The 12,727-nt window shown below is 42.2% G+C and overlaps 2 protein-coding genes across 8 annotated transcripts in view; one reads left to right on the top strand and one right to left on the bottom strand.

The window, feature by feature from the left end:
* Positions 1-1,955: 1,955 nt before the first annotated feature.
* On the bottom strand, positions 1,956-6,156 carry SSR3 (signal sequence receptor subunit 3). The gene is made up of 5 exons (XM_052804292.1): positions 5,963-6,156; positions 5,198-5,324; positions 4,660-4,758; positions 3,216-3,347; positions 1,956-2,506 (listed from the first exon to the last, which is right to left on the bottom strand). Exons 1-5 carry the CDS (start codon positions 6,099-6,101, stop codon positions 2,440-2,442), a joined length of 564 nt encoding a protein of 187 aa, XP_052660252.1. The 5' UTR covers positions 6,102-6,156; the 3' UTR covers positions 1,956-2,439.
* A 50-nt stretch (positions 6,157-6,206) lies between these two features.
* Positions 6,207-12,727, top strand: part of TIPARP (TCDD inducible poly(ADP-ribose) polymerase) — a 41,746-nt gene continuing 35,225 nt past the window's right edge. Inside the window, exons 1-4 of one of the 7 annotated variants that reach the window (XM_052804280.1) lie at positions 6,207-6,337; positions 7,176-7,321; positions 8,948-9,026; positions 12,574-12,687. Coding sequence is in view for 3 of the 7 variants with exons in the window: in XM_052804276.1 (XP_052660236.1) it covers positions 9,237-9,287 (51 nt within the window). In the remaining 4 variants the exon portion in view is untranslated. The other 6 variants (XM_052804279.1, XM_052804282.1, XM_052804276.1 and 3 more) reach the window with 6 other exon arrangements.

Here is a 12,727-nt window from a genome sequence, read left to right as displayed (position 1 = left end):
TCAGATAGATGGGAATCCAACAACATATTAAAAATATATTAATTCCCAACCTTTTTTTTTTTTTTTCTTTTTTTTAATTGAAAAGGAGATGGCATTGTCCCTTACTTAGAGCAAAAGCTTAGAAGACAGCTTGCCTAGTGCTCTGGGGGCAATGGGGTGCCAAGCAGTAGCCTAGCTTTAGGCTAAACTTCAGCATTATACTGAAGAAACTGGGAGTGGCTTGTAGTGGGGATTGCAAGGCGAAAAAACAACCAACCAACCTCAAAAGCAAACAAAACCCCAAAACAACAACAACAAAAAAACCCCCAGCGCTTTTCTGTGAAGACATCCACAGAAAAGACTAGGCTTTCTGTAGAAAACAACCCAGCCCACCCACCCACCCGCTTTTGTTTCAGGCTGTCAGTGCTGAGAAGTTCTCCCTCCAGAAAAATTCTGACACACACTACGCTCCAGGCCTCTGCAACTGTCAATACCAAAAAACTAAGGTAAAAGATGAAAAGCCGTTAATAAAAGACTCAGTGAACTGACAGTAATAGCAGAAGAAAGCGCTGCTTCAAATCACTTTTCTCTAGATGGCAGATTTCCTGCAAAATACATCTGCCACCTTCTAAAACGCCTGATAGGGCAGTCTTATCCCTACCACTGCTGACAAGCAAAATGAATATATTAGCATTGCCTGTTCACATGTCTGAATTTAAGTACTGTGTACTTTTGGCAGGAGCTGAGCAAATCACCAGTGACCAGCAAAACAGGGATGTTCAAGTCCTGTTGCTTACAGAGTGGTCAGCTTGGCCTCATGTTTGATTCTGACCATTTACAGAAGTTTGTTAGAAATTTGTTCTACATGTGCTAAACACTTAGACTAAAATACATACAGATGATATCCTTTATGAAAGCGATAGGCCAAGGAAAGTAAAATTATGCAAGCAATATGAAAAGGCTCCCTTCAGTAGCAAATAAGCAGGCAGAAGTGATAAAGAAAAATCCACATATTTTGAAGGAAAACAATCAAATTAATTTGAAGAGTCTTAAATGACTGACCAGAAAAGTAATTTCAATGGCGGCTCTAAAGTGCACCAAACCAACTGGAATTTTCATGATGTAAGTACATGAATAGTATTACCTTTACTGGGAAGGAAAGTACAAGTAAATTATGCAGTGGAGAGTTGAGATTGAAGACCCTTATCCAACCCCAGTCCCAAAGGATGCCGAAGAGAGAAGTATTGCAACAGTCAGCAGGCACTGGGTAATTAGGGAATAGTTTTGTGAGACTGTTCTGGTTGCATTTGTCAGAAATAGAGATATTTATTACAATCCCAGCATACTCTAAGGCAACACAGATACACTGTCTCCTGCACTTCAGAATCTTCATTTTGCTACACTTTACATAAATATGAATCTTATTGAAGTAAAGATTAGCAAAGTAATTGTTACATTAAATCTGATTATAAGTCTTCTCTTTCTTCCCTGTTTAGGATTCCACTAGTCTGTAATGGCAAAATCCGTAACTTCTACAGTACGATTCCATTAACAGTAGTAGAGTTTAGCATTTAACGTAACAGCTGCTTCACTGATAGCATGAAAAAAGCAAAAGGATTGTCTGATAAACCCATTATAAAAAGCCAGCTAAAGCATTTTTGTTAAGCTGTGCCAGGAAAACTGGCAGGGTTTGGTTTTTTTTTTCCCTTTGTATTTATGACTTTGGAGATGAATGAAAAAAAAGTACATTCAAACCACTTAAAAGTATTTTTCTAGGAGACACTGTTTAGGTTTTCTCCTGACTCCAAGTTACTTAAAAATGAGTATTTCAAATGAATACAGTACATATGCGAGCTTCTAGAAGACTGCTCTCTTCTGGAAGCAGAAAGAGTTGACAAACCTACACACACTGCTTGTCTATGAAAATAAATACCCTTTTTTTTTTTTTTTTAAATTAAGAATGGAAATCCAAGGAATTAAATGACAAAAAAAAGCCTTCTTTTTATTAAAACTTTTCAAGTTACAATGATAAATGGTGGATTGTCACTTTTTATGGTCAGTGAGTTTGGCTGTTATACCAGTCACCAAACTTACAGGGGAATTCTGTTACAGGTTTTAAGTACAACCGTTTGTACCGCTGTGTAGCAGTCCCTTACAGTGTACCTGTCTAATAGCCAGTCTGTAGTACCATCACACCCACGCAGTGCTTCAGAAAGGTTACGTTTCATAACTGCTCACACGCCATTTCCTTTCATTGCTAAGTAAAAAAATTGATTATTTCAGTTATTGAATAATACCATGTAAAGTAAATATAATTCAATCATTTTGGATTCAAACCCTCCCCCCCATGCCCTCAAGAAGTCACACAATAAAAAACATGTATTCCTATTCCACCCTTAAACTTTTGTATGGCAGTTGAACCCCCTCACAGAAATGAATTGCTGTGGGGGTTTTTTTTGTCTACTTGGATCCTGTAGATAGCAGAGCAATCAGTCCAGATGAAGCACTTATAGAAAGAATATAGTTTCTGTAGGCAAAAGGTTAAGGACATATACTTGTAAAGATACCACTTCTTTTGTACAGAACATTTAGTAGAAGTTTTAGGAAAAAGAAGGAGGAATTGAGACCCTCTTTCTCTGTATGAGTTTTAAAACTGCAACACTGTAACCTGAAACACAGCTGACAATCAAGGCTGTTAGCAGGATGGTGAAACGTACTTAACTGCAAAATTAAGACACCCATAAAGTTTAGCCTGTTCTCTCAAAAGTGTTTATAAATACAGTTAAATACAGAAGCTCTGTAATTAACATGTGGCCCTGATTGGCAGCACTTATTTACTTAAGTAACAAAAAACTTTATTTGTGAAGTTACTGAAACTAAACAATCCTGTAAGGTAAGAGCACCTGGCAACTAACACTGATGCAGTGTTTCTGTAAGAACACGAGCTGCCTCTTTGTTCCACAGCTACAATTGACATGGCAAAGCCTTAAGAATTTCTGTATATTGTCCAAGGCATATCCTTAAAACATCTCATGGCAGACATTAAACTTTTACATGCTTGGGAGACTTTTTTTTGGTAATATCTATTTTTATGTTACAGTGTTTCTAAGCTGAGGTACTACAACAACTGCACATATCAACAGAGTAATCTCACAACCCACATGACAAATACAGCTACTAACGACAACAAATAGGAGTAGGACCCTGGTTGTTTCACACGTGGTAATAAAGGATACACAGTGGGGTTGAAGTTCTTCAGCACAAAAAATGAAGCAATGATGACCAAGACCAGAAAGAGAGTATTGTTGTAGAAGATGGAAAAAGTTGTTGCTTCATAATCTGCAACTTCATTTTTCTTCCACAGAATTCTAGAAACAAGTAGAGACATTATTTCAGGCACATTTAAATCCACGCCTATCCTGGCACACCCACCATTATGAAGTGATTGACACCCAGAGGTGTCGTAAACCACATACTGCTGCTCCTCATAGCCAGCTTCTAGAAGACAGAGCGCAGCAAGAACTACCAGTCAAGTCATTAAAGACAAAACCTTGCACATACTGTGCACTTGTACACTTAAATGACTGACGCTTGTTTTCCTACCAGGCACGTCAAACTCAGCCCTTCATAAATAACACTTCTTGCGAGCCTGTATCTGTTAGATGCTACCAGCGTGCCTGGCAATTAGAAGGGAAGACAAGGCTTTTTGCTCCAAAGACCTGATGGTTCATTACCTCACATCTTGTACAGTCCTAACGGGCATCTACTCTAATACTAAGTGCTTCCCGATACACTCCCCAGGCATAGCCTGTGCATTAGTATGAGCTATTCCATTGGAAATCTGTGTACCAAGACATGCCAGTTACAACCACGAGGGGTAACAAGTACAACCAGTGATTAGCAGTGCAGTCCAGCAGTATATGGAAACGCTATTCTGAAGGAACTTGCATGCCACTATGTAGAGGACCTCGGCTGGACCGAGGGGCCTGGGGAGGATATTGACCTTGACAAGATTGCAGTGTTCCCGTGAGAGAACAAGAAAGGATGAGAAGCATGCCTGGGAAACTAAGTTTAAGGAATGTGATGACCGTTTGCAGTTGTGATAAGGAACCTGAAAAAGTCACCCAATGAGGGGTGAGAAAACCAACTTCTGACAACTTTCTGACCAATAAGGGACAGACATATGTACAGGGTAACAAGTATAATGGGTATAAATTTGCTGGCTTGTAGTAATAAAAAAAACCTTCTTTGCTTGTACTATAAGAATGCGTACTTGTCGTTTGTCCGTCTCGACCACGACACCACTACACAAAATATATCATGCTAGCCCGTCTTTAAGAAAAGGAGCTTATCTTATTTCCGAAGACAGCTGTGATGCTTGCTGTCCAGAGAGTTATTACAAGGCCTGTACAATAAGTTGCTTTGCTTTGCAACTCAAGGACTGAGAGGTTGCCTTGTGGGACCTTATTGATAAGGGTGTCAATGTTTGAGACCCTTCATTGATAACTTGCCTCAAAAAGGCTTTACAGGTGAACAAAGAGCTGACCGGACAGCTTCTACTTACCAGAACACAGAAAAAAGCAATGGCTGAGGAACAGTTGCTAATATCCTACTTACAGCCTTAAAGATACCAGGCAGTGTTACAACAAGGGAGAGAACGAAAAGAACAAAGAGGATTACCTTTCATCCTTCTCCTTACGAGACATCTTCCTATTGTCTGCCTCAGACAGCTTGCGAGTAACTTCTTTGGAAACAGCGTCCTCTCTTTTCTGTGCTACTCTGTAGGAAACACCGTTTATGATAAAGTTGAAAAATGAAAAAAAAAAAACCAACAAAAACCAGCCCTGGGATTATAGGAAGTTGTATTGACAGTGAAGAATAAAACTTTGCCAAGACACTAAACCATTTGCCCAAGTTGAAGGGAAAACAAGTAATAATCAAACTACTAGAAGTATTAGTCAAATGTAGTTTGTGGCCATACCCAGACAGAGAATGAAGGTAGTTTTGCCATTTCATTGTACACTTAACTGATAAGGCTAGTCTATTCCACAATTACAAGAGAGATGACAGAAACCAGTTAGGAGATACTTCTGTATAAAATAGTTTTTGGAGTAACTTTTCAGACATTCTTATTCATTAAAAAAAAAAAAAGTTTTAAATGGTGGTTTTGTTAAATTGTTTAATAATAAATTCTACTTCAAACAGCCACCAAACTTACTTGTGTTTGAGAACAAACTTGACGTTCTTATACGCAAAAGCTACTAGATAGGTACTGATGAGGGTCATTACACTATACAGGACTGCAGACTGAACAAGATCCATATGCCATATCCTCCAATAAAGCCCTTAAAAGAAAGAAAGACATTTTGAGTGGCTTCTGTCTCCAAGAAAAACGCCCCCACAGGAGTCCTATGCAGCTTACCGGCTCTGCAATTCAGCACCGGCTCTGCCAGACCAAAGCCAGTTCCTGCAAAATCACTTTGCTGGGGGGGCGGGGGGGCTGACCCTAGAACTGCATTAAAAAACACTTCCCAACAGAGAAATCTGCTTTGCTTGTGGCTGAAAGGGGCCTTATGAGACCACGTCAAACCCGGCTCAGCAGCAGCCAGCCCGCCAGCTGTGGGCAGCGCTGAGACTGACACGTCAGTGTTCCATCAGCGGCTCGTCCATCTTTGCAAACCACAGAACAACCTCCCCTGCCCGCCGTTCCAAGCCGGACCGGCTCGGAAGCTGGATCTAACGCAGCACGGAGACAGCCGAAATAATCCCGCCGGGGGTCGGCTCAAGGCCGGCTCGGCCCGGGGGAACCCCAGCAGCCCGGGGACCCCCCCACCCGCACCCGGCAGCGGGCCAGGAGCCCGGAGCGGGCTGCGGGGAGCCCCTGCTCCCCCTCAGGGCCTGCCGCCCTCCCTTCACAGGGCCTGCCATCCCCCCTCCCGCCTAGTCAGGCCCCCCCCTCTTGTCAGCCCCCCCCCCCGCTCACAAATGGGGATAGCGGAGACGATGAAGGCGTTGCCGAAGAAGAGCGCGGAGGACTTGGCGGAGAGGTTGCGGCTGAAGTCCTGCAGGAGCAGATCCTCCTCCGACTGCTGCCGCCCGCCGGGGCCGCCCTTGGGAGCCATGGCGGGGACGCGGGCCCTGCCACCCTCAGCTCTACCACGACTGCTTCCGGGTCACGCCGCCAGCGGGGCGGGGCGGGGCGGGGGGCGGGCCCGTCCCACAGCACTTCCGGGTGGCGGCGGGAAGGCGCCGTCCCTCTGAGGGACGACCGTTACCGACCGTTACTGACCGTTACCGGCCGTTACCGGCCCCAGCACACGGCAGTCCGGCGGCCCACGGGTGCCGGTGGCTGAGGCAAGTGAGTACTGGCGGGGAACGCCGGAGGACGGGCTGCCGGTGGCGGCGGCGGCCGTGAGGGTTTGGCTCGGGGAAGGAGTGAAGCACGGCGGGGAACCGGCCCGTTCCCCCGCGTGTTTTTGTCACCGGGCAAAACCCCCAGCCTCCAGCTCCCGTAGCAGGGGTGCAGTTGCTTGTGTTCTTGGTTTTTTTGTGTTTTTTTTTTTTAAACGCGTTCAGGTCTAGTTAATGCTTCTAAAAAACATTTCTTTGTTGCTTCAGAAGTGTTCCCTCTTAGCCCCACGCTTTTATTTATTTTTTTTTAACGGTCCGCCTGCAGTTTGTGATCGTGGCCCGTGGGAGCCCACAGGAGGTTTGGGGTCTGACAGTGGTGTGTTGCTCGAAAGCGTGGAGGGCTTTGCCGCTGTGATTCAGCATTAGGGACGTTGTCCTGACAGCCTGGGGTGACCGTAGCACTCCTTCTCTCCTGGGGCAGCGCTTTTTCCTTGATATTTGTAACGGTTTTTTGAGGAAACTTTATTTGGCAAAGTGTGTGTCTTTCTAAAATTCAATTAAAGTTGTTCTTCCCACTTATTTCCCCCCCAGTTACCCTTTGCAAGAAAAGTTAGGAGGTGCATGCAATGAGGAAATGCTAGCTGGAGATAAGGTCAAATTTATATGATCAAAAATCATAATTCATTACGATAGAGATCTATAAAACATTTAAGTGCAGTAGGACTCTGCTGCTTGCCCTCGTAATATATTTCCAAGACCAAACTGAGAGTGGATTTTCATGATTCAAAGTGTATTTAATATAGTGTGCTAGCAGAATGATACCGCTAATGTCGTATTATCTACAGGCAACTATGGGAGTTACACTTCTGCTAGCGAGACCTTCCTTCTTGGCTTGGAAATTCCTCTACAGCAGGGGTTCCCACGCTGGGTTACCCGACACATCAGCCCATCGGATGAAGTGCAGGAGCTCTGAGTACCTGCAGAAACACCCGTGAGTACCGATCGCAGCCGTGCCTGTGCGCAGAAGGTGGGCCTGCAGCTCCCCACCTGCCACAGCCGAGGACCCAGCCTTCCCCCCTCGCCCACCCCCTGCTCCTCGTCACTCGGGCAGCGGTAGCTGCCCGTGGTCAGGAGTAATGCCACGGGTCACGTACCACTGATGGGTATTTCATTGCTGGGAAAAGTGTGGCCTATGGGGTTCATCATCAGCAGGTGGTAGGTGTCTCCCTGTAGCTGCAGTTAACCGGTGTCTGTGGCTTCTCTCTGCCTAGATATTAACTTGGGCGTTGTCCTTCATAGATGATTTTAGTGCTGTTGAGTGGTTGGTGATGGCTTCTGCACCTAGTTGGGTTATTGAGCTGTGTATTCTCCATTTCTAAATATTTCTGTGGCTGTCTTAAAATGGAAAAAAAAAAAAACCAAAACACCAAAAAACAAATCAAAATTCATTTAGAAATAATAAGGAACTTGATTTTTTTAGTGAATAATTTTCTCCATGGAAATTATTGAGACCATCAGAGATGTCTTAGTGGATTGTTATTTCAAGACGTTTAAGCACCTGAAGGTGCGTGCGTGTATTTCACTGGAAAAATGTAGTCAGATGTAGTCATTGACTCTGTTCTTGCACAGATTTCTTCCTTCCACTCATCTGGGTAAATTTGTTTTGTGTTGTGGTGGAATGTAATTAAGTCTAACTTTTTGTTCTTGGTTTGGGTTTACTTGGGAAGGATGCTGTCATTCTGGAACAAAATCTGCCTGGTGACCATCTGTCTCTCCATTAAGATGAAGTATGACATTTTTTAGGCAGTGAAATGATGAAAGAATTTTCTTGAAAAAACAAATGAGCAATTTGCTTTTTTAAAAATCCTGGCACTGGCAAACTGTAGCTTTAAGCAGAACACTGCATACAACAAACTGTCACTGAAGCTTCATACTCACTTTAAGTATGTCATAGTTGCTTCCCCAAAAGTAAATTGGGCCACCGATTTCTGTCAAAACAATTCAAGTTTATGTTTTAAGTGCCTAAATCTGCATTGTGCTGACTGTATCTTGTCTGAATCCTCATTCAGAAGCCATTGGAAGCATAAGGCATCAAAATCAGAGGAACAATGGCTCCATGACTCAAAAGCAAAAGTTCTCCTGATAATAGAAATATTAGTGCTGTTATCTTTGTAACTTATGAAGTATGTTTCTTAGCAAATTTCTTTCTAAAACGCGAAAGCAGCGATAAATATTCTGGAAATACGTGGATTATCTTTACTGCTCTCGCTTTTTCTCTAAATCTCTAAGCTGGACCAAGCTGCAAATTTTAAATGAGGGCAGTGACATTTCCCAGCAGGACTTGTTTTGTCTATTTCATTGTTGCCACTTATCTGTGTGAAGTATAGACTCCAAAACACATCTGTTTCGGTTTTGAAGGCAGGTAAGTCTGCTCTTTAGCAAAGTTTTATTTGTCATCTTCTGTGCTAATATGAATCTTAATGTCCCAAGGTCTAAGGATGGTTTTCATTAGTATGACTATCTTACAAAAAAACCAAACCAAAACAAATCCTAATGAGTCCATAACGTATTATGAGTTTTTTTCCAGTCGGTTAATTTGTGCCATCTCTTCCTTTAGGTGTCGAAATCCTAAAAGAATCCCCAATGTGCAGAAGGGGAAATTCCTGTAAGACAGCAGAGGCAGGGAGCAGCCTCAGGTGGGTCAAGAACAGAGCCAGAAAGCTGTTGTGGTGGCTCTTTCCGACACCGTAACAGTGCCAGGAATAGGTGCCCTGGGACTGAAGAGCTATGAGTCTTTGTAGCTCCAGTAGCAAACAGCAATGCCGTGATATGGAGTTGTTCTGACCAGATAATGGTTCCTTTTCTCCTGCGTGTCTCTGACAGGTAAGTGCAGGAATACCTAGGATATGCTGATGTCTGGACTGCGTGCGGGGTGGCAGGAGTTGGGCCTTCCTGAGGTGGGTGCCAGAGGTTATGTAGCTGTGCTTACGTAGCCAACAGTCTTGAACATCTTGATTGTTATTGGTCATTGATTAGCAACTTTCTGAACCTCTGTTTATTTCTCTCTCTCCCTCTTTTTTTATTTATGCATTCCGTCAAATTAATATATTACAGAATCTAGTGTAGCAGTTCTTTCAAACTACATTTGCTGTGTTCCTTCATGTTGTGTGAAGTGACCTTTCTGTCAGACTCTGATTACACTTGCCCAGCTATGCCTGCCTAAACCGTTGGGAGCACGCAGAGATTGTTTTTGCGAGTAAGACTTCTCAACTGTATTGAAAATTCCGTATTGCTTTGAGCTATGGTTCTTTCTTGGCATAGCTCTGCTGAAAAGATTACAAGCTCTTAAAGCTTGATGGTTTATACAGTCCTAATCTAATTCAAAGGCTCTTGATAACTGTTTTTTAGCTTGCAAAACCTGTGGAAAAAAACTCCACTGAGATTAATACATTATGTATGAGCAGACCAAATAGGACCATTTTTGCTGTCATCTAGTGTTAATATTAGGACATCCCAGTGTTTCTTATGGTTAAGTGAATTTCTCTGTTGTTAGTTACCGTGGTAGCTGACATCTTGTTTAACAGAAGAATTCTTAAAAACCTTCAGACAGGAATGTGTTGTCTTCAGGATAGTGATCGCTATCACATTCCAACAGTAACAGTTGTATCAAAAAGAAATACTGACTGGCAAGAAGCCTCTTTTGAGTCCCACAGAAAATAATATTTGTGATTAAAATACATGTCACCCGAGTGGTGGTTATAGCTGATCTCTGTTGTTGTTGTACAATTCATGTTCGTAAAAGTAACGTAGAACATTGTGTGCTGTGTGGAATTACAGTGCACACCCTTAATATCTCTATAACAAAACAAACGTTCTCAACATGGACTTTGATACACCCTCTCTGTTCTTTGCTTTTATAACATTAGTTTGTCAGGGTAAGTCTTCAGAGATACATTTAAGAGATACCTGATATTTTTAAATTGTTTATTTCAGCCGGTTATAGAATGTAACACTGCAATGAGTCCAGCTGTCTTTCAGAAGAGGAGAGTCTCATTTCTTTGATGTTGTCTCCAGATGCTTGCACGTGTTTTTTTTAATAGTACCAGTGGCTTATATTCTGTTATACTTGGGGGTGTGCGTGTTTTCCTCTTTTTAAGTTAGTCTAAAAAGGATATTATGCCTTCGCCCTTGTGTCAGTGTTTACTCTGGATTTGATGTTCTGCCATGGAGTTGAAGCATCTGTGCAGTCTCTTGCATCCTTTTCAGTTCATTATCTATATGCTAGTACTATATGGATTTCAGTTTAAATCATACCACAGCCAGAGGAATGATCTCACTCATATGAAAATACCTTTTTATTTTCCATGTGCAACTACATTGTGAACCTACGTCCAAAACTAAAGCATAAACTTGGCTGACCTTGCAGCTGTTAATTTTGCTGTCTACTTACCAGCTGTTCAGTTTTTGTTTGCTTCTCTAAAAGGGGTTTTGTTAAGCACAGAAACAGAATCTATTCTTTGCTTTCAGTAACCATTTCACTACCAAGTCCTCCGGGGGTGATTGCTTCCTTTGGCACTTTTTTAATTGTTCTAGCTGAACCATTTCACTTAATGTATCTGGAAGACCTCTGCCTAGTCAGTTGTTTTAACTTAAGTAACTCACTGAAATTGAGAACGTTTCCTAGCAGTGTAGATACAGCCCCAAAAGTTCATGACTGAGACAGTCTTGCAGCTGTCTGTTGCAGTTCCTGGGGGAAATTGTGTATTTTCCTCATTCTGGCTAGAAGAAATCTGGACAAATTTCTTCCCATGTTTTCTCTTACATCCTCCCCTCTTCCCCAACACTTGTTAGTTGGGAAATAAATTCTATAGTTTTGAAAACTGCTAGGTTTTTACATTCACATCTAAATCTAAATTAAAACAAACTTTCTCATTGGCATTCATTCCAGAGTCAGTGGACTAAACTATGTCCGAGAATTAAATTGGAGCCGAGCAAAAGCTTCACTATAGTTAAAATTGAAAAACCCCTCTTTGTTCAAAATTGAACTCTTCTACTATTCTGAAATCCCTGTGTTTACTTGGATGTATTGAAATTTATCATGCAGTAAGGGATTAGTGTTCTGAGTTTTGGATCAGCTGATTGGGGATTGTTGAAATACAAAAGAAAAACCTTTGAATAAACATGCATGACACTCATAAACTGAGCAGCTTCTGCTATCTTTGTATGAACTAGGTGAATGAGAAGCTTTCCAATTCTTCTGTGTGCTGTGCTTTTTTTGAAGCATTCTGTGGAGTCCGAGGTTTAAAATTGGAGGCGTAATCTCGATGTATTATTTTTCAGCCAAATCCGTTCCTCGATGGGGTTTAGAGTGTAGCCCCAAAAAGAGCACAGCTGTCACAGCTGGAGGGGCAGTCTGGGGGCTGGTAAGGAATGGCACTGTCTTGAACCAGTGTTGTTACCAGACACAGTTTTGAAAGGATAGATTTCTTATCTGGGCGGTAATTTGGGAAGAATCTGTGACTCTGTAAGGGGAGGAGAATGTCCGAGTTATCCTTCTCTGTGTTAGGAAAAGGGAAGATAGTTGCAATCATCATTGAGGTGAACAAATGTTCTCTTTTACCTTCTGAGAACATTGCATTGAAATAATGGATTGCTATGCTGACCTTTAACTTCTAAAAGCTGGAAATTGCTGGATTTCTGTGACACTTGCTCTATCTGAAGGGAGCTCAGTGTAGCATATGTGACCCATTTTTGGTCTCTTGAAATGCTCTCATCTGCTCCAGTTTCCTCCTTTAGCATTTTTCAAGTTTTGGTTGATAGGTTCTTCTGTGTGTAGACCAAATGAATGAAATAATGTCTATTAATAGATTCTCAGGGGGGCTGGCTTGCTCAGCATTTATCCCAGGTAGAGCATGGAACCGAGCACACTTTTGAAAAGCAATATCAAATGCAATATTTGGAAAATAACTAAACTCTACCGGTAAGAGTGAACCTAATATTCAAGATTTGGGGTATCTATTTCTTAAGCATCAAGGTCTGGTTCCTGTGTTGCTTTGAGATCTGCAAGTGTATCCTGCAGATAATCCAAATAAAAGCTTCTGAAAACAGGAAATACAAAATTATGGTGTTTTATTTCATCCTTTTGCATATCTTTTGTTTTTTATTCTGTTCAAGCACAAAATCACCTGGTTTGGGTCCTGTGGAGGTTTGTGCAGACTGACGCTGTGCATGTATGCTTTCCAGCCAGATGTGATCCGAGGATGGCAGTCAAGCCATTTGTTCTGTGGAGGCCACTGAGGAACTGTAACTTTCACCTGCTTAGGAGGACTCTTGGTGGGTGTGCCACCTATCATGGAGGTATTGTAAGCTTTCTTACAGGTCACACTGGCATTTTATG

This window comes from Harpia harpyja, chromosome 12 (assembly GCF_026419915.1).
Source record: "Harpia harpyja isolate bHarHar1 chromosome 12, bHarHar1 primary haplotype, whole genome shotgun sequence".
Lineage (NCBI taxonomy): Eukaryota > Metazoa > Chordata > Aves > Accipitriformes > Accipitridae > Harpia > Harpia harpyja.
Note: the sequence above shows the minus strand (reverse complement) of the source record. Positions and strands in the feature narration are given on the sequence as shown.